Source organism: Propithecus coquereli, unplaced genomic scaffold (genome assembly GCF_000956105.1).
Source record: "Propithecus coquereli isolate 6110/MARCELLA unplaced genomic scaffold, Pcoq_1.0 Scaffold59, whole genome shotgun sequence".
Lineage (NCBI taxonomy): Eukaryota > Metazoa > Chordata > Mammalia > Primates > Indriidae > Propithecus > Propithecus coquereli.
In genome coordinates, this window is record NW_012151840.1 from 813,801 (window position 1) to 835,290 (window position 21,490).

The following is a 21,490-nucleotide window of genomic DNA, read 5'->3' on the forward strand; positions in this document are numbered from 1 at the left end:
CCCTCACCCCTCAGAACCAGTTAATCAATAAGTCCTGTTGATTTTACTTCCTAAATATTTCTTAGATCTCTTTCTATTCCTGTTGCCACTGTCTAGTCAAATCCACCAACATTTCAACTACAGCAATGCCACTTAAATACCACTGTATTCCACTTCCGTTCCCCACAGTCCATTTTGCACACTGAGGTCAGAATCCTCTTCTGAAAGGACAAATATGATCACCTCACACCCTTGTGTAGACAGAGTTATAGACTTCCCATAGCTCAAGGAAGAAGGACCAAAGTCCCTGGCATGGCTTGTGAAGCCCTGCCTGGCTCCCAAGCCTCCTGGTTCATGGCACTCTTCAGACCCTTCCCTTAATGCCTCTGCCACCTACTTCAATCGCTCAAATGTACCAATCTTCTTCCCAGCTCAGGGTCTTTGCACGCAGAGCTTGCCTGATGTGCTCCCCATCTCCCTCTCCACCTGGTTCACTTCAAATGTCACTTTGTGAGGAAGCTTTTCCTGACTAACTCATTCTAGGTCAGGTCCCAGGATTATACATTTCATAGCACCCTGTCCTTTACTCTGTAGCAATTATCAATGTTTTAATTCTATATTTGCATTTTTGTGCAAAACTTGTATTTTTATTTAATGGCTGCCTATCTTCCTTCTAGATTGTAGGCTCCATGACAGCAGGGACTATGTCTCTCTCCCCCTTGAATCCCCAGCATATATTGCCATTCTTGGGACTTACTGATTGCTTGGTTAATTTTTAAAAACTTTTTGCTCAATTAATTTTTGATGAATGAATACAAAAATGAGCCAATAAATTGATCCACATTCATTCTCTTGTGGGCCCCATTTTTGGTGTAGCCCAGACTCAATTACATCCCTGGCTGTGTAAGCAATAGGTCTCTCCTGTTCCTCGTTTTCTGTTGAATTGATTTCTCCTTTTCCTCGATAGTCCTTAGATTTCTAAGATGCTTGAGTTTCATTTTAATCTTTGTTTCCAAATTCTTCAAACCCATTTGAGTCTGTTTATTCAAATACTCCAAACTGTTTATAGCACTGCACAAATGTTATTGTTTCTGGAGATCTGAAGCCATTATAGCTGAGATCTGAGTAATGTCACAGTTCATTAAAAACTGAGAAAAACATTTTCCCATTTGAAATAGCTGTAGAATGCAGGAATATATTTGAACAGAAGGAGCTGATGGTTAACTGTTTTGTCTCCCTCAGTTCCAGTGTCTCGTCCTGTCCTCACCCTCAGGGCTCCCCGGGCCCAGGCTGCGGTGGGAGACATGGTGGAGCTCCGCTGTGAGGCCACGAGAGGCTCTCCCCCAATCTCATACCAGTTTTATCAAGAGGATGCCACCCTGGGGAGAAGCTTGGCCCACTCTGGAGGAGGAGCGTCCTTCAACCTCTCTCTGACTGTAGAACATTCTGGAAACTACTCCTGTGAGGCTGACAACGGCCTGGGGGCCCAGCGCAGTGAGATGGTGACATTCAAAGTCATAGGTGAGTTGGCCCTGCCGCTGAGCAGCATGACTGAGCGCTAGCTGCCTGTGCCTTCTCTCCCCAGCCAACAGTGGCACGGCAGCGCTCCTCAGCCTGTTTCCTGGGGGGACGTCCCAGCACACTTCCTGCCCACAGAACCTCCGTGTGCAAGTCCGGGAGCCTCCCTGTGGTGCTGCTTCGGGAGCCTGGACTCTGCCAGCAGCACAGTACAAGCAGCCTTCTTGAATGTGATCAAAACTCCTCACTAAAAACGCAAATAAGACGTTTAAAACACGCCTATATTCTGAAGTTATGATATAAAAGAGAAAGCAAAGAATTTTGAGTGTGGGTTTCTCTGCCCCAAAAAAGATTAAGTCGTTTCTTATCCAGGTTCTTCTCTCACTGACTCCCAACAGGCCTCTACTCTTGAGCTTCTTTCATTACCAGGGATATGAATGTTCCTTACATTTCCACATTAAAAATCCTGTGTTAACACAAGCTATGTGCACAGCCTTTCAGGAGAGATCAGGGCACTAGGACAGAGAAGGGTGAGCAGGATGACAAGGAACGGAAAAGGCCATCCCACCAACCAAATCCTCCGTTCTCTAAGCTGTGCTTTGACCTCTTGCCATTAAGTGTAATAACCCAGGGAAAACTGCTTCTTGAGAGCTCTGAGTCTGTTTGGTGAAAGCCCCCTATAAGCCAAACCTCTCAACTGAGAGAGACTGAGAGAGACCTTGGATATAGCAAAAGTATGCTAAGGGCTGTTGAGATGAATGTTCTAGATTTGGCTTTGAAGATAACAGGCTGCATGACCTTGGCAAAGCATCTTTCCCTATATTGACCTCGATTTCCTCTCCCATAGAGTGGGAAAATTAGACTAGATGAAAATCACAGTCATCCCCTCCCCTAGAATTCTGTGATTGGTGGACAGGGAACATGGAGTATGCAGACTCAAAGGTTCCTGGGAGGAGATGTGCGAGGGCAAAGCTGGCTGTCCCTGCTCCTGGGATACACCTCAGAGGAACAGCAGACCATGCAATTGTGTGCAAACACCCTCTTAGTCACGTAAAGCAAAATATTGATGTAAATTGATACTCTTAGTACCTCCTGGCTGGGTCCCTGGGTGTCGTATGGAATAGAGACAAAGCCACATGAGCAGGTTGATCCAGGGATGCTAGCCCAGGATCCAGCATCTCATCAAGGTGGCCAATGCAGCCATCTCTTTGGCATCTAGGAGGTGACAACTTCAGATTTGGTTTTTCCCATTCAACCAGCTCTTTCTTCTTCCCCCATCGACAGCACCAGCCTCAGCCAATTTTCCTCTGAGATTTGCAGGGACTCTTGCCACACAGTTTATACACTTACTCCTTAGATACACCACACAGGCATGTACCTCAGAGAGAGTGCTCCTCCCTCCCTCTTCCCAACACAGTGAACCAGCACATCACGCCTGCTGTGCTCTGTGTTCACGACTTCATGATATCCTGCTCACCCCCACTCCCCTGTTTCTACAATTCCCCTGTGCAAATGCATGTTATTTCTGCTGCTGTTATCACAGCTAAGGGGCTTCATTCCCAGCCTGGATGAATTGTATCTGGGTCCTAGAACTAGGACACGGGTCATAGAGAGCAGAGACTGCCAGCAAAAGGAATATTTTTCATTATCATCATCACCAATATCATCATCAACAGTCACTGAGCCCTCACCATGTGCCAGGCCCTGTGCTTAGTGCTGGACATGCAATATCTCATTTAATCATTAAGAGAAACCTGTGAAGATAAAAATCTAACCACTTTTATGCCCAGTTTGCAGGAGAGGAAACTGAGGCTTAGAGAGGGGAAGTAACTACTAGCTCACAGACACAGCCAGCCATGTTGAAGCCAAGTTGAAACATGGCCCTATCCAACTGTTGACAGTAATCTATTATGACATCTCTTCGATCATCATGGCCTCGTTCCAATACAAGCTTTTAGTTTTTAATAATTTATTATTCTGAAAGAATACATAAATCTTCATGACAAAAATTCCAATGATACAAAAGGGCCAATATTGAAAAGTAAAGGTCTCTTTCTACCTGCTCCCACACACTTTCATATCCACATAGTTCCCAGTCCAGACATAACTACTGTTAACCTTTTCACGTGCATTCTAGAAATATTCTATAAAGACATAGAATTTTTTTACAAAACTACAATTGTATTGCACATATAGTTATGCAACTTGCATATTTTTATTTAAAATACATTATTTATTTTAAATACATACTTATTTAAAATACATCTTGACTTTAGTTTAAGAACTACATCTTGGATATCGTTTATTTTTCATTATCCAGCGTGCGAGATTGTCTCTAGCTTTTAGTTATTACAGAATTGCTGCAATAGAAATTCTTGTTCGGATATCTTGGCATATCATATCTTAATATCCCTAAAGGAGATGGTCCCAGAAGTAGATTTGCTGGTCAAAGTTTACGTGCATTTTTAATTTGGTAGATATTGCCAAATTGCCACTTGGGGAAGTGTCTTAAATTTGTATTCCCACCTCGGGCATGTCAAGGTGCCTGTTTATCCAGAAGCTCATCAGAAGTATTAGTCTATTTAAGCTTTGATAATTTAATGAAAGAGGAAAATAATAGTATTTTATGGTTGCTTTTATTTGTATGTATTTAATTAATAATGAAGATGAGAATCTTTTTATCTATTTATTGGCTATTTCAAGTTTTCAGTGATTTGTACACTTTCTACACTTTTGGATTTTTTTTACATTGAAAGCTATTTGTAGATCAAAGTAATTGGCTTTGTCTATCATATGTGTTTTGATCTATTTTCCACGATTGAGATCTGATAGTCCACATTTGTTTATAATCCTTTTTGTTTCTTACAAGTATGTTGAAAGCGGAAACTGTTATTGGCTTTTTGGTTCCCTCAGTTCCAGTGTCTCGCCCTGTCCTCACCCTCAGGGGTGCCAGGGCCCAGGCTGTGGTGGGGGACGTGGTGGAGCTTTGCTGTGAGGCCCTGGGAGGCTCTCCCCCAATCCTGTACCAGTTTTACCACGAAAACATCACCTTGGGGAACAGCTCAGCCCCCTCTGGAGGAGGAGTGTCCTTCAACCTCTCTCTGACTGCAGAACATTCTGGAAACTACTCCTGTGAGGCTGACAATGGCCTGGGGGCCCAGCGCAGTGAGATGCTGACACTCAGCTTCACATGTAAGTTTCTTATGCCCAGGCCACAAATATGGACAAACTATGTCCTGCAGGGACACTCCGATGATTGCCCAGGACTAGTACACAAAGCTGGCTATTGTATTCTAGGTTGTTATGTTCTGAAGTGTGTCTTAAATGTGGGTTCTAGGGCACGGTGTGGAGAGTACAGGCAGACAGCATCACTGAATTTCACTGAATTTAGAGCTCATCAGCTGGCTGCCTCTTCACCCCCTGGCCACCATCCACGCAGACCCTCGACCCCGGCCTCAGGCCAGAAATGACTTTCCTCACAAGGGCAGGAGCTATATCCTGTGCCACCCCAGCACCTGCTCAGCTGCAGGGATCCTGGTCACCTAGGTTCACCCTCTGTCCCAGGCCCAGGCGCCAGCTTCAGGGTCGGAGCAGGTCAAGACCATTAGCCCCTCTGTCTGGCTCATGCACGGGGTCTCCCCCTCAGGGCTGACCGAAAACAGAAGGGGTCCTGTGGCCACAGGCGTCACCGGGGGACTGCTCAGCATGATGGGCCTTGCTGCTGGGGCGCTGCTGGTCTACTGCTGGCTCTCAAGGAAAGCAGGTGGGTGACTCCCTGGCACACCTGTGCCTGTGTCCATGCCCCGCCCAGCTCCCATCCCTCTGTGACCACCCTTAGGCTCTCAAGAGCTCCTATCTCCCATCCCTCAGTCCTCCCCCTTCCCACAGGGTCCCCCAGAATCCCTTTTGCCAAATGCAAAGCTTCCGAAACAGCCCCTATAGTGTGGAAGATGCCTTGATGAGAGATAGTTTACCCAGCAACATGAACTGCAGAGTCTCTCCCTCCCTCCCCTTAAAAGACCCCCAAAAATGGGAAGAGGAGAATGATTCTGCAAACCAGAAGTGAAAACAGAAACCAAATAAGACTTAGTAACTTACTGATTTTTAAAATGTACACCATTTTTATAGCCGATCAAGTCTATTTTCCTGCCTGCAGCTCTCGATCATTGTCCTAACAAACTCCAGGCTAAAGGATTATGGATCGCGGGCTCCCCTTTTCTCACTACAACTATACCCCCAGGGTCAGCAGCTTTTCCCAATCTTTTACCTCCCTTGGGCATAGCAAAGAAGGGTTCAAACTTCAGTGACAGCAACTCCTGGAAGTTTCTAGGTGAGCCTCCTACAAGCTGTGCCCTGTGAAGTTCTCCTCTTCCTGAATCCAGTGCCCTCTGCTTTCCTTTGCAGGGGGAAAGCTCACCTCTGACCCCTCCAGGTAAGACCCAGGCTGTATTCCTCTGTGATTAATGAAATGCTCACAAGGTAGAAAAATGGAATTGGATCTGATTATTACCAAAAGCACAGTTTCTGCCAAGTGTTGCTGAGACGGATTGAACCCACTTGGTGCTGCTACCTCCCTAGAGATACCTCAAGACAATGTCTAGGATCTTCCCGCCCACCCCTTTAGCTGTATAGGCCTTCTTCTCCCATCAAGTGTAAATTGCCTTTCATTTATCAACTCACATCCTGGACCACTGTTGGCTTGGTTGTCTGAGTGACCACTATGACCACTGAATCTATCCATATCTTGAGATGATCTTCCTTAATCAGCTTGGAAATCTCTGGAGATGGCCAACCTAATCAACACCTGTTGTGATGATGACAGGAAGATGGGGCCACACAACCCGGCCACCCAGAGAGGCTGCTGTGCCAACAAAAGGTAGTCCTATGAAGAAGGGACCACCCTCTGGTATCCCATAAGGCTGACCTTAGGAGCCGCACCATGGCTCGCAAAGTATGCCTGGGCAAACCCGTGGCAGCAGGTATCCAAACCATCCAGAGTTCCTCTGAGCCTCTCTGGTTACTGACTTCTCTGAAACCCCAGTCTCTCTGAGAGTGGAGGCTCTGGAGCCAGGTTCGAACCTTGGCTCTTCCCCTTTCAGGTTACATGGTCTTGGTAAGTCACTTCATCTCATGGAAACTTCATTTTTCTCATCTATAAAATGGGGATAAAATAGAACTAATTTAATATTGTTACAAGCATTAGCAGAGTGCTTGTTACATACCAGGTGGCCATAAAGCCTAGAAGCATAGAAAATATGAATCTATCATGATACATAATATAATGCTCATAGACCATTTGCTATGCACTCGTCTATATTTCCAGGCGTGGCAGCCACCCTGTGGTAAGAACTCACTACCTGGGAGTAATCGTTACAGTCATTTTGTCAGGATTCCTAGGAAACATCAGTGTTTCTGTGTCTCACAGGAGCCCTTCAGACTTGGACCCCCAAGAGCCCACCTACTACAATGTACCGGCCTGGATAGAACTGCAGCCAGTGTATGGCAATGGTGAGGGCCCTGCGTCTGGGCGGGGGTCGCAGGGTTGGTGGGGCAGGAGATGAGGAGGGACTGTGCAGAGGCTGGAGGGCTCTGGTCCTGCCAGACAGCAAACTCTGGCTGGGGGAGGAAGAAGTAGTTCAGATAAGAGGCAAGAACCTCAGCATCCTCTGAAACTTCAACTTCTTTCTAAGTAAATCCTAGAGGAGGAGACGTGGTTTACTGCGAAGTACGGAGCATCCCGGAGAAAAACAGGCATGCAGGTAAGACCTGAGAGAGTCTCTCTTCTAGCCGACCCTCAACATAGCCTGTTGCTGGGTAGCTTAGTGCACACCCCTCTAGCAGGTCTGGGCCAACTGGACACAGAGCCACCCCTCACACCGGGTCATGGGGCTTCTTAACTTGTATCTGTGCTGCTCAGGGCGAATCCAAGCCCACCACGCAGTGCTGCTTTCTCCACTCTCTACAGACGATCTCGATGTAACCCGAGTAACAAAACCATCCCTTGGGCAGTCACTTAATCTCTCAGAGCCTCAGTGTCCCCATCTGTAAAATGAGACCAGACCATCGTTCCCTACTGTCTTAGGCAGGATGGGCTGCTATAGACTGGGTGGCTTACAGAACAAACATTTATTTCTCACAGTTCAGGGGGCTGGAAGTCCAAGACCAAGGTGCCAGCATGGTCAGGTTCTTGATGAGGGCTCTATTCCTGGTTTGCAGACAGATGCCTTCTTGCAGACAGACTCTCGCATGGCGGAGAAAGAGATTCATGTCTTGTCTTATAAGGATACTAATCTCATCATGACCTAATTACTTCCCAAGGGCCCCACCTCCAAATACCACCACATTGGGGATTGGGACTTTAACACATGAATTTGTAGAGGGACACAAATATTCAGTCCATAGCACTTACCTACCTGTATTAGTTTTCTATTGCCGCTGTGACAAATTACCGTAAACTTAGTGGGACCAAACAGTACAAGTTTGTTATCTTATAGCTCTGTAGGTCAGCATTTGACTTGAGTCTCACTGGGCTATGATCAAGGTGTTGGCCGGGCTGCGCTCCATTCTGGAGGTGTTGGGGGAATACATTCATGCCTTTTCTAGCTTCTAGAGGCCACCCACTCTCCTGGGCTCCTACCCTCTTCCTCCGTCTTCAAAGCCAGCAATGTCGCATCTCTCTAACCATTCTTGCATGGTCAGGGCTCCCTCTGACCTTTCACAGCTGGGAAAGCCCTCTGATTTTAAGGAGTCATGTGATTATACTGGGCCCATATGGATAATCCGGAATAATCTCCCCATCTCAGTATCTGCAATCTTAATCAAGTCTGAAAAGTCCTCTTTTCCATCTAAGGTGAACATATTCACAGGTTCCAGGGACTAGGGCATAGATATCTTTGGGGAGACATTATTCTGGCTACCACACTGTCTCATAGGATTACTGTGAGGAGTCAAAGAGAAAGTAGCTATGGAAATACTGTTGAAACAGCAGAGTGTTAAGCAGCGTGACAATGGCTACACGCTGGTAGTCTGGCTGTGTCATCAGCTCTCCCTCACAGCAGGTGGTTTGCAATGAGGGAATCCCAGCCTGGTTTCCTCCTACTAGGAGCAGGAAATGGGAGCAAGGTCCTTGGGGGCAGGCTCTTCTCACTTTGCTTCAGAAAAAGTGCTGTGTGATTTTAGCCAGTGTGCTTCCCTCTCTGGTTTTACAATTTCTCTTGTATAGAGTCAAGTAAATTGTGTTTGTGTCCCATTCTTGGTTCTATAGCACCCCTCTAAGACATGAACTCATTCACATTTACAACCCCCTTTGAGGTAAGCATATCCCCATTTTAAAGATGAGGAAACTGAGGCGTAGAGACCTTAAATGACTTGCCTGAAGTCACAGAGTTAGTAAATCACCCATCTGTCCAAGCTGTGGACCAAACTCTGCTTCTCAGTGTAATTCCAGGGAGCCTCAATGCTCATTCCAAGCCAGAAAGAGTGAGCCCTGTCTGGAGAATGTCATATTTCACTCTAGTTAGAAGGTAATACAATAGTAATATTCAATAACAACAACTTCTAATATCTATCATGTGTCAAGCCATTCTTATGTGCCAGGTACAGTTCTAAGTGCTATAAATAAATACACCATATTTAAATGCATAGCCCTTACAACAATACCTATTATACACATACATGCAGCTGTAGCATATCTACATGTCATCAATAGAGACAGAGAGAGAATTTATTTGTAGCACTCAGGACTGCACCTGGCACATAGAAACTGCTCAACACGTGGTAGATGATAGAAATTATACCTACACAAACATACACACACATGCATGCACATATATATGAACTCATATAACATTGCCATGACCCTGTAGGCATATATATTATTATTCCCATCATATAGATGAGGCTACCAAGGCAGGAGATGTTGAGTGACCTTCCCAAGGCCACACAGGTGACGAGGCAGAGCCAGGACTCAGTCTAGATCCGGAATCTGCTCTCTGAAACACATGCCAGCTCACACCGCCTCTCCCCAATATATAACGTAAATCTATGATCAAAGAACTAACAAGATAAAATGTAAATTTCTTTCTTTTGAGAGCTCCTAGGCAGCTCAGAGTGAGGAACCAAATGCAAAGTGATGTTGAGGAGAGGGATAGTCAGTGCTGAGGGGCAGGGGGTCCTAGGAAGGGAGTGGGACAGGGAGGACACGAGGAGTGGCTGCTTAACCCACAGAGCGGGGAGAGGGCCTCAAGGAGACGGGCTGGGCTGCGGCACAGGTGCAGGGAGGAAGCGCCGAGCGGGCCTTCCACGGCTGAGCACTGCCCTCTTTCCACAGCGGCCTCTGCACCCCGGCTTCCCAGTAACAAGGTGAGTCTGACAACCTGTGTGGCCTCCCCCGAGGGCCCGCGAGCCCTGGCCCTCACCCATGTGCTCTTGCCTCCTAGGACTCCTCTGTCATCTACTCCCAGGTGAAGGTGGCATCAACCCCAGCCTCCAGGACCCAGCTCTTGGCTCCCTCGGCTCCTCACAGATGAGCCCACATGACTCCCCAACTGCGGTCTCAGCCTCTGCACCCCAGAGGTCTCCTTGGGGACGAGGGAGCATTGAAGTGGCCTTCATGTCATGTGCCACACTCTCAGTCTGACCAGATCACAAGGCCCTGGCTGGACTCCTGCCTATTGCCGGGGTTATAGTCCTGCCCTGGCAGTTCTTTTTAATCTAATGACAAGCTGCTCCCAAGCCAGGGGCCATCGTGTCTCCTGCCTTCCTTAGTGGGCTTCAGCTTTGGTGGCTGTCTCGAGTCCTGCTCCCATGCACAGCCTCACTTTTCCTCGATGAGGACAGGGCTGCTCCTGAGCTCCAGCACGGAGGTCCTGCTCTCAGTGGTGCCATCAGCCTGGTGGGACTTATGGCGCTCTGCCAAGTGGGACAACACCCAACCCACAGACGCCAGGCGTGTTATGAGTCTCCCCACGGGAACCACATTTCACACCTCCTCCCACCTGTCTGGGACTCTGAGGTCAGCACCTGATGCCAGGTAACCTCTCCCTGCTCGTAGGCCCGTGTCTACCTGCCCAAGTAAGTGCATTTCACACCCAGGCCCCCGGCCCCTCCCACCCTGCCAGAAGCAGCCGGGCAAAGGCAAGGCCAGGAGGACCAGGTACGCAGATAGAACGCATATGCGAATACAGGAGGTGCTCAATTATGATTTGTCTGAATGAACAAACGAATGAATGCATAAGGAAGAGACTACAGGTGATCAAACTGACATCTGATCCAGCGTGCTCCCTGGGAAATCCGGAAGCTATTCTCTCTTCCCTGAGTCAGAAATAAATTAAGAGAAGGAGATCGGGTGACGAACACTCTGTTCGGCAAGAGGGAGGGCTCCCCAAACTTTAATGTGCTTATGGATCACCTGAGGGTCTTGTGAAGATGCAGATTCTGATTCGGAGTCTGGGTGGAGCCTGAGATTCACATTTCTCCCGAGCTCCCGGGTGATGCCGCTGGGCCCGGACGTGACTGAGTGCTGAGGCCCTCAAGGTCATAGGGCGGTGGAGCGGCGGTGTGTGCTCCGGCTGCCTGACTCCGTTCACGTGGACCGTGCCTGTCCCTGAGCCATCCTTCAGGCAGAGCGCCACCAGCTGCTGTTGCTGAGAAAACGTCTCGGCGACATGCTGGGTTTCAACAGCCGCCACCATCTTTGTTTCCCTCCCTCAGGCCTCACGCTTTCGCATGAAAAGAATGGATGAATACACCCCTTAGCCCTGTCCCTTCAAAGACTTCTCTCTCACCTCTGAGCCATGAGACGTTTTGTTCTACATTTATGAGGCCCATCACACCTTACCATGATCTCTGTCCTCAGTGGGTTTTATAGTGGGCTTCATTTCTAAACCCCGTTGGCCCTGAAATAAAACCCTTCCTAAGGTAGTCAAGGCCCCCTCCACCTGGCACCACCTCCCCAGCCTCTCCCTCTGTTGTTGCCCTCAAAACCCTACACCCCATCATGCTTGCTCTTCTCCATTCCCTAATGCAGCCTTTCTGCACTTCCTCCTCCCGGAAGGCTTTTCTTTAAGCCCCCACCAGCGTTAAACAGTGCTCCCACGGCACTTCTGCACAGCAAGACTCGGCATCACCATGGGTTAACGTCGTGAGGGAACTTAGAGTTTATTAGACCAACTGTCTAATTTTGTAATTGGGAATTGAGAACCACAGAGGAGAAGCAACTTGCTGAAAATGATACAATCAGCAGCACAGCCTGTCCTGAAGGCAATCCAGGACCTGACACCCAGGATGGTGTTCTTCCTCTGCATGGCTCCTCTGTTACAGAGGCGTATGCGTTTCTCCATTTCCCCAACAAGGGTGAGAGGCCCTTAAAAACCAAGCCCAAGTCCAATTTGTGTATATGCAGAGCCCAGCACAGTGCCTGGTGTATAGATGGTTGTCAGTAGATGGTTGTCAAATTGAATGTCAGTTAAGTTCCCTTGGTGAATACACATCACCTCCACAAACTCATCTTTACCTACTCACTCTCAATCCAGGGAAATTCAGTACATGTCCTCAGATCTCAAAGTTTTTTTAGGATACCAATAAAATAATTTCTACCAGGTCCACCTGTCAGTCCAAGGTGAATGTTATGTTTTGTTTAAAACCTGCATGACCTGCAGGTACATAAAACACAGAGAAAACCCAGTCATCTGTCCCCCACAAAACTTGCTCCCTACTGCGTTTTCTCTTTCCTTTCCTTTCCTTCCTTCCTTTCTTCCCTTCCTTTCTTCCTTCCCTCCATCCTTCCTTCCTTCCTTCCCTTCCTTCCTTCCTTCTCCTCTTTTTTAGTTGAAGGTACCACTCTCTCCCCAGTCACACCAGCCAGAAGAAGCACCGCCATCTCTGAGTCTCTGTATTGAACTGATCACCAAGTCCAATCCAGTCTACTTTTCATCCTAAATATCTCTTAAGTCCTGTCCTCCTTTCAGTCCCACTGCCACTGCCTCCGACTTCCCTGGCCACCTATCACCAGGACCCTTGCAGTAGCCCCATCCCTGGTGTCTCTACTTCCAGACTCTGTCTTCCCACAACCATTCCTGGCACTCGCTAACACAGTCTTCCTGAAACCCAACCCTGTTTTTTCCTCTGCTTGAAATCCTCCATTTTCCAGAGAGTCCAGACTCCACTGTGGGGCACGAAGCTGTTCATGGTTTGGCTCCAGCCTATGTTTTCAGCTCCATCTCCCATCACCTCCCCAACCCATAAGAACACATGCCATATGCTCCCACCACGCAAACTCCCTCCACCCCCTGCACGTACTTTTGAGCAGCCATGCCTTTGTACGTGCTGTCTTTTCCTAGCAGCCGTCCCCTTTTTGTCCTATCTGTTAAACTCACTTGTCCTCCAAGACCCAATTCCACTATCACCTCTCAGAGCAGCCTCTCTTTTCCCTCTGGGTTTCCATAACCTTCGCACGTGTGTTTCTCATAGCCCTTCTCTCCCTATAATTTAAGCCTCTCCGGGGTTGAGAGTTACAACTAGTTCTAGCTCATAATCTACTCTTCATCCTCACATCATCCCCGACACACAGCACAGGGCCTGCTCAATTCTTAGTGAATAAATGAACGTGTAACAGTGCTGAAACAGGACATTTCCTGTTTTCTCAGAATAACACCCATAGCCCAGAGCTGAGCCCACTGCAGACAGTACCTCCCTGCTCTGGAGAGGAGCTTCTAGACACATCCCGCAGAGTTGACTAAGTGGCCACGCCCACCCTTCTAAGCGTCCCTGCTCCTCACTCGCATGTGTCCCTTATCAGCTGAAGTCCAGAGTGCGTTAAGGGGATAATGGGGCGAGGGTGATCTGGTGAGGGGCGCGAACCTCCTCTCCTCACCCAGCCAGGGGAAGACAGGACTCCTAGATAATCGCTTAGAGAATGGAAGACGGTCTTTCACCACTTGGGGAGATTTGCTGAGCTCAGGAATTCACAGGACCCTCTCGGAGTACCTCCCACCCCACCCCACCCCCAGCCCTCAGCCCCAGCAAAGCCCAGGGAGAAAAGTTGTAGGAGATCTTGACAGGAGTGCCCTGGAGTTTGGGGACATTAGGGAGGAGCACATCCTCCCCCTCCTGTCACTCCTTCCCATGTGGAAGGAGCCGCATTGGGATAATACTCTTGGCCCCTCTCTGCCCTCGCCATCTCCTCCCCAGGGGAGCAAGAGCTACTCAGCTCCCCAGCGGGTTCAGAAGCAGAGCGTGGGCATGCATGGACTAGCCCCTTTATCTCCCTCTCTCTTGGCCAAGAGCAGCCCTCACAAGCTTGTGTTCTCCTCTGCCCTAAGTTGTAAAAGGACCTGCCTCTACAGAAGGGTGCCTGCAGTTTCAGAGACATAACACCAACCTCAGTATCTGCACATGAGGCTTTAAATTTTGAGAAATAGAATAGAGGTAAATTCAGGGGAGCATAGTGCACAGCAAGGCTGGGGGCTTCTGCCACCACTAGGGCAGATGGCTTTACGATTTGGTGGTACTTGCCTGGCATAGGCCTGGTGGGTTTTTACCATCGCTGTTTACAGCAATGTATTAAGAGCCATCAGTTTGGAGCTGAGTTGGCTTTCAGCTACTGAATCTGGGAGAGAAGCTCTAAGTCAGTCTGCAGTGTTTTGTGGCAGGTTGCTAGAGCTTGGACAAGGCTCTGTCCCATGGCTATAGCACCGGGAATGCACGCACTGACCATTAAGTAGAGTTGAGCAGGTGTGCTGGACTCTTCAGGCTGGAGTGGCTGTAGCCATGGCTTGCACTGTTCCCGTGGTTGTAGATTCAGACTGCTGTGTCTGCCAGTCAAGGGTTCCAGTTCCCCCTGGCATTTAGGGGCATGACCTCCCAGTACCTCCCTCATGCAAACCATGCACCTTCTGCCTCCACCCTGGGAATCCCCAATGGGCTGAGGTATAGATGTGCAGGGAAGTTGACCTTGACAATGAGATATTGGAGCCAGTGCATAAACTTTTCTCCCTCTCTCCTCCCCCTGCACAAGCACACTGTTCAGAGATGCAAAAGTTCGATATGAGGACATCCTGAGAGACCAAGCAATCAACTTGTTGCAAAGGTGTGGCCAAGCTGGGAACACATCCTATATGTGTTCTCCTTCCTCCCCGCCTCTCTCCCAATCTCTGTCATTCCTGCTTCCTGGGATTAGATTCATTCATCATGTGTTAGCACATGACCTCTGCTGCAGGCTATTTTCTAGGGAACCAGAGCCAAGACAGCAGGTTCCACAGGCCTCAAGCCACTGACAGTTTTGGCCAAATGGCAGTCATGTGGGGCCGAGCAGTCAGACACCAGGCACGCGGCCTCAGCAAGGCAAAGTGCCAAGGGCCTTGGCCAGTGGGAGAGGGCGGTGAGGGCCTCTGCAAGGCCAGGAGCCTTGAAAAGGTGCCCACTTTTCCGTGAACAGATGTAGCTTTCCCGAACAGCTGTGGCTGTAGCAAAGATTCAACCATAAAAAAAGAATCTTTTCATTAAAGCCTTTGACATGTTGGAAGCAAGAGCAATATTCTCTGCTTTCAATGCATGGCAGCTGAGCCCTGTGTGTGCCACACAACTTTTCAAGCTTTCAGGTGTCAGGGCCTTGCCTGGATAGGGGGTATGGGGTCTGCTGACCCAACCTTAGCTGAGCCTTTCAAAGGGGAAATCAGACACCAGAGACAGGAGCCCGTGCTGCAACCCTGCGCTGCCTTGCAGAGCACAAGGCAGAGGCGTTTGTCTTCACTACAGATACGCGACCGACGTAAAGGCGGAAGAGGGGAAAGCATTCCCAAGGCAGATTTCTTAAGCCTAATTGAACATCAAGAGAGAACAGCAGCAAGAACAGCTCAGGATTAAAGAAAAAAATCTACTGAAAAAAATCTGCTCACAATCTATTCTGGAGGCCACATTACCAAACAAAGCTCACACCCAATGCCGCTTTGAGAAGACCAGACTCAAAAGAGGAAATTTTAAAATTCCTCAATAGGAAAGAAAGGCACCCCCTGTCCCAGAATAATAACTGCACAGGGACAAAACAAACCTCTCTCTGGAAGATTCCTACCACTTGAGTTAAAGTTATAGCTCATAGACTCCGAATAGATTTAATAGATTTAATGTTATTCTAGTGAAACTAACATTAGAAAGATCTTTTCCATCCACCCTCCATGGTTCAGACACCAGTCTCTTTGGCAGCACTGACTATTGGGTTCTGTGGCCATGATTTTATTGCAATAGCTGTTTTAAGAGCTTCAAATTGGCTTGTTTACTAGAGTAAGTGGGTCTAGGGCCAGTGCTGAGATAGTTTGATGTCTTATTAAGTCTCTAGGATCTTTTAAATAGTAAGACACGACATCTCCCAGTTAAACCTGGGATAATTTGAGCACAAAAAAGAATATTGATAGTAATAAGCTACAATACATTAAATTTTAAAAGAACTCATGGGATAATGATTCTCAAAAGAAATGAGCAGAGGAAAGCTCTTCTTTACAGAAGACAATAGATGATCAATGCAGAAGGGATGCTGACATCAGGAAATTACCACTTTGCAATAATCGATTCAGGATCACCAATGGATGTTAAAACCAGACAATGAGAGATTTCTGGGCAACAGGAGATCCTTATGGTCTCAATGCATCACCACCCACCCCACTTCTGATCAATTAAAGGGGAGAAATGTACCTTCACAATGCAGAGATCTGGGAGGGCTAGTCTTGATCCAGTGACCAAATATAGCAACGTTAGTCGTGGGGGACACTGACCCTATCTGCTTTCTGATGTGATGCAGTGGGAAGTGAAATCTCACCCACGGAGTGCTCTTGCCAAAGAAACTTCCCAGAACCTACGAAAGGAGACGAATCTAGAACACAGGCTATTCTGACTGAAGACTCCTCAAAATTCTCAATGTCATAAAAGATGAAAACAGAGGGGCAGTGAGACTCAGGGAGACTGAAGAGACATGACAACCAGATGTGAAGCTTGATTGGATTCTGGATCCAAAAAAAAAAAAGAAAACCAGACAGGATAAATTTTGGTGACTATTCGAGAAAATCGAATATGGACTATGTATTATTGTCAAATCAATAATTCAAAATTATTTTCAAAATACCTTTGAAAAATATTTGAAATACTTTCAAATGGTTCAGGAAAAATAAGAAAAAAGTGTGTGCTTGTGCATGCACGTGTGGGAGAGACCAAGAGAAAACAAATATGAGCAAAACAAAGGTGAACCCTTGGAGAGTGCAGAGAAGAGCATGCCGATGTTCACTGCACTGTTCTTCCTTCCAACTCTTCTGAGGTTTAGAATTTTTTTAAATAAAACATTGGATGGAGGAGAATGGAGCTCATCGGATACTTGGTGTTGAATCGATGGGGTCCCTGAGGTGCTGATAGAACTTCACCCAGCCCTGTGAACCTTCCTCTTCCACCGCAGGTTTGGGAAGAGTCCCACTCATCCCAGGTAATGAGGGACTCCCTGTCGGAGACAGAGCCAAATCAGACATCGAGGACAGAGACTGGGGTTTTTAACATAAAATATTTTACTCTGATTTGCTTGGGAATTTAATCTTTGAACTGTAATTCTTCCCTAGGAATTTTGTAATGGAATAGAGCTTGTTTCAATATGAGAATATCTTCGTTTTGTATTGGCAAGTTATGATTGGAGTACATTATGTCATCGGATATCACTGCAAAACCTCTGATAGACTGTTAGGAAATATGGAAGAAATAATTTGGAATGGGTAATACAACAGAGAGTAAACTCTCAGCCTTGAGTATAGCGTGGAGTGGACCTGAGTTCTCAAGGGATGAAATCTCAACGGCCCAGCAGTGGTCCCAGGAGGCCTACAGAGATGAAATGTTTTGTTTGGAAGAGCAGCCCCACATACTGCGGGAGCAGCATAGATGTTCTTCCTGCCACCCACAGCCCTGGCAGACCATAGGCCTAATGGGTCAGCCCAGTGGATTGAAAGAACCAAAAGCTAGGGAACGTAAAGATTTTCCCCCAAATCCCTGACCCATCTGCAGTTAATGAGCGATGGCCACTGTTCACATATCTTCACATATCTTCATATCTTCATGAGTCTACTCTGTCCCAGTCCAGAGCAAGGAGAATTTGTTCACTTTCCCCTTCCTCCCCACTTAGGACCGGTGCAAGGCTGCAACCTAGATAAAGTGCGTCTGCTCTGAAGACTGAAACCTTCCCTCGGGTGGGCTGTCTCCAGTCCAGCCTGGAGAGTAGGTGCTTAGCCAGCTCGTTTGTTTCTCACACCTCAGCTTTGTTAATCTTCATATTAGTCAGGATTCTCTAGAGAAACAGAACCAATGGGATGTGTGTGTGTGTGTGTGTGTGTGTGTGTGTGTGTGTGTGTGTGTGTGGAGATTGATTGATTGATTGATTGATTAGAAGGAATTGGCTCTTGTGACTGTGGAAGCTGACAAGTCCCCAGATCTGTACTCAGCAAGCTGGAGACCCAGGAGAACCAACAGTGTCATTCCAGTCCAAATGCCAGCAAGCTCAAGATCCAAGAAGAGCTGTTTTTCAGTTCAAGTCCAAAGGCAGGAAAACTCCATGTCCCAGCCCAAGCAGCAGGAAGGAGTGCCCTGTTCCTGGAGAGGGAGTCAGCCCTTTTGTTCTGTTCAGGTCTTCAACGGATTGGATGTGACCCACCCTCATTAGGGAGGGCAATCTGCCTTATTCAGTCTATTGATTCAAATGTTAATCTCATTTAAACCCCTCACAGAAACATCCAGAATAATGTTTGACCAAATACCTGGGCACCCTGTGGTCTATTGGTCCCACTAAATTTTTTGGCTTGTTTCTCAGTTGGTTCAGAACTCTGAGCTGTTAGTTTGTGGGTCTCCTCAAAGAGGGAGAGGGCCTCAGTTTCCCTCAATTTTATGGTTAAAAGAAAGCCACCCGTTCCAAGATTATGTCTGCCTTCTCTCTTCGTTTTGTCCTTTGACCTTCCTCCAAGTTCATCTTCCTCTTTGACATCTGCTGACCTATGCAGTGTCTCCTAATTTAATTTTACCTTAACTAGCCAACCTTGTTGTCTTTCTCCTCCTCTAATCCCCTCTGATCAACCTGCCCGCTCAACTCATAAGAGTAGCTACTATCTATCAAAGAATTAACTAGCATTAGACATCATGCTAAGCTTTTTGAATAAATCATCTTTTTAATATGCACAAGTCTAGTCTATGCAATAAGTACCCATCACTGTGCCTATTTTACAGATGACGAAACTGAGGCTGAAATAAATTAGTGTAACCCAGTGCCACACATTATAGTAAATTGGAGCTAGGACTGTTCAGCCCCAAGACCCATGATCTCAGTGACTTCACCAAACATCCTCGGTGGGGGTGGTGGGCTGTAGAATCCTATTTGGGCAGAGGCACCTGTGAAGGAGGAGAATATCACGCGAGACTTGGCGTCAGAAGGCCTGACTCCTGTACAGGCCACTACCACTCGCCAGTTAGCCTCCCTGAGCTCTGGTTACCTCATCTGTAAAACAGGAAAATTCATAACAGCTGCTTGACTGGATTAGATATCAAAGGAGGTAAGATCTGTGTAAACACCGCGCAGATGTTCGCGGAAGCAGGTGGTGAGGTACCTGTACTCCTTACAAAGTCTGCGTCGGCTGGTTTGCCTTTACTGGTCCCTCCCCCATCATTATGTTGAAGCAGCTGCTAAATTGCCAAAAGATACTTCAGAGGAAAATGATGGAAAATAATCTGGCATTCTTTTTCACGTGAGGGGAATGCGATAATTAGAAAGGGAGGTGTGGGAATACATATTAAGCATTCAGAGAGTGATCTGTCTGATTTGGGTGTTATTTGATCATTTTCGAGAGAAATAAAAGCAAAGGGGTAATTTTCCTAGAGACACTCTTCCGGGTCTCTTATTGACAAAAGAACATGTTGCTTGCTCACAAAAGGGCTTTGAATAAACACTAATTCCTTGGGTGGGGGCCCAGTATATCCTGCAGCTCTCGCTTTCCTGGTATCAGGTAGTTTAAGAGATTAAGGCTTCAGAGGAGAAGAGAGAAAATGAAAGCGCTCAGGCTGATGGGTGCCTCAAGCCGCCTCCTCCATGCCCAGCCCTCAGCCTCCCCCCCCATCTCTCCACCACTGTCCTCGTCCATCTTTCATGGCTGCCCCACCCCTCTGAACACCACGCCCACCCGTGTCTCCAAGGGGAGAACCACAGTGCAAACCCAACGGATAGGTCTGGTCCAGAGCCGGCCTGTGGCCGCATCAGAGAGCCAGGGAAAGGGTTGGAAAAGAGACAAAAGAGTAAAGCTAAGAGGCAGGTGCCCCTCACTCGCCTTCCTCCCACCTGCCCAGGCTGCCCTCTCTCAGTCAGGGTCACTGTCACCTCACGTTGCCAAAAATAGAATAAGTTCTGTGTGGGGTGGGGGAAGGGAGAGGAGGTGCTATGGCCATACCCACGCAGTAACAGCGGTGTGGGGAGGGTCGGGGAACGGCTCTGGAGCACCCCACCCAGCAGCGCCAGGGACTCCAGGCCTGTGACTCAGGCTCGGGGGTGTGGGAGTGGTCAGAGAGAGGTCAGTCATCTCATTAACCAAGTCTCATCCTTACAGGAGGCCTTGAAGGTCATCCACTCTGTATTTTACTCATCCCTGAGTCTGTCTACAGCGTCCCTGCTGAGACACCACCCAGCCTATGCTGGGATACCTCCAGGGCCACGGAACTCAGCACCTCATACAGCCTGAAATCACAGAAGGGTAGAGCTGGAAGGAACCCTTGAGACCAGCTGGTCCAGCACATGCTGGGCGGGAGACGTCGGGGGTGTAATCCTCATGTTTCCTGTGACCCTCCTTGCACTCTGAAGGCTGCCTCCCTGTGATTCTTACCCTTAAGGAGATTCTGCTCCCTGTACTTATCAAGCAAATTCCCTCTTTCCGGTGTGGCCTTCAAATATGGGGACTATGGAGCAAGCCAGTACGGCAGAACCTCCACTCTCCTCACTGCTTTTCACTAACTCCTTCACCAAATACGGATGCAGGGCCTACAGCTTAGCCAGCTGCTGTACAAAGCAAATTTTTAAAAAATCCTGCACTCAAGGAGCTGACATTGTAGCCGGGGAAACAGATATTGAACAATAAACATGATAAATAAGCAACTTATGTCGTGATTTAGAAGGTGGCATGTGCCATGAAAAAGAAGAAGAAATAGAGCCAAATAAGGGGAGCAGGACACCAGGGGAAGGTGGCAGTGATAAAGAGGGTGGCCAGGGGAGTCCTCGGGGGGAAGGTGACCCAAGCAATAGCATGAAAGATCCCCTGGCCCCTTGCAAAGCCAGCAGGAGTCAGAAGGAGGAATGCCCCAGGAAGAGGGCGTATGCCACGAGACAGGATCGTGCTGCAAGTTTGAGGCTAGACAGCAGGGAGCAACGTGGAGGTAGGGAGGGCAGTTAGGAGGCCACTATGCAACTCAGGTGAGATGTAATGACGGTTCAGATGTGCAGGTGGTCAAAAGTGGTGGCATATTTTGAAGCTGGAGTACCCAGAACTTTCTGATGGGTTAGATGTGAAGTACGAGAAAGAAAAGAATGAACACGACTCCAATATATTTGGCCTGAGCATCTGGACGGTGGCAACTCCACCCTCAGATGGAGAAAAGTGTGAGCGGAACAAATTTGGGGGAGAAGATCAGGAATTTGGTTTTGAACAAGTTGCATTTGAGATGTGCATTGGACGCACAAGTGGAGACGTCAAGGAGACGGCAATGTAAGTCTGAGTTTAGGAGAGAGGTCTGGAGACATACGTGTCGGTCATTGGCATAAAAGATGGCATGAGATCATCAGGGAGTACATAGCGGCAGGGCAGGCTTTTGTGACTGCTTCAGAACCATGTTTTGGCTGACAATTCAAAGTGGTCAAATGAACGTGCCAATCTATACCTCATCCCACCCAAATCCACCAAAATACTAAGTTTTATCATATATTGGTCACTGTCTTAACTGTACT

The 21,490-nt window shown here is 47.8% G+C and overlaps 1 protein-coding gene across 1 annotated transcript in view; it reads left to right on the plus strand.

Moving 5' to 3' along the window:
* Positions 1-10,025, plus strand: part of FCRL5 (Fc receptor-like 5) — a 28,656-nt gene extending 18,631 nt beyond the window's left edge. The window contains exons 9-16 of the mRNA XM_012658488.1: positions 1,222-1,500; positions 4,411-4,689; positions 5,144-5,260; positions 5,902-5,929; positions 6,923-7,005; positions 7,188-7,256; positions 9,827-9,858; positions 9,936-10,025. Of these exons, the coding sequence (XP_012513942.1) occupies positions 1,222-1,500; positions 4,411-4,689; positions 5,144-5,260; positions 5,902-5,929; positions 6,923-7,005; positions 7,188-7,256; positions 9,827-9,858; positions 9,936-10,025 (977 nt within the window). The remainder of the gene's footprint in view (positions 1-1,221; positions 1,501-4,410; positions 4,690-5,143; positions 5,261-5,901; positions 5,930-6,922; positions 7,006-7,187; positions 7,257-9,826; positions 9,859-9,935) is intronic.
* The last annotated feature ends 11,465 nt before the right edge of the window (positions 10,026-21,490 follow it).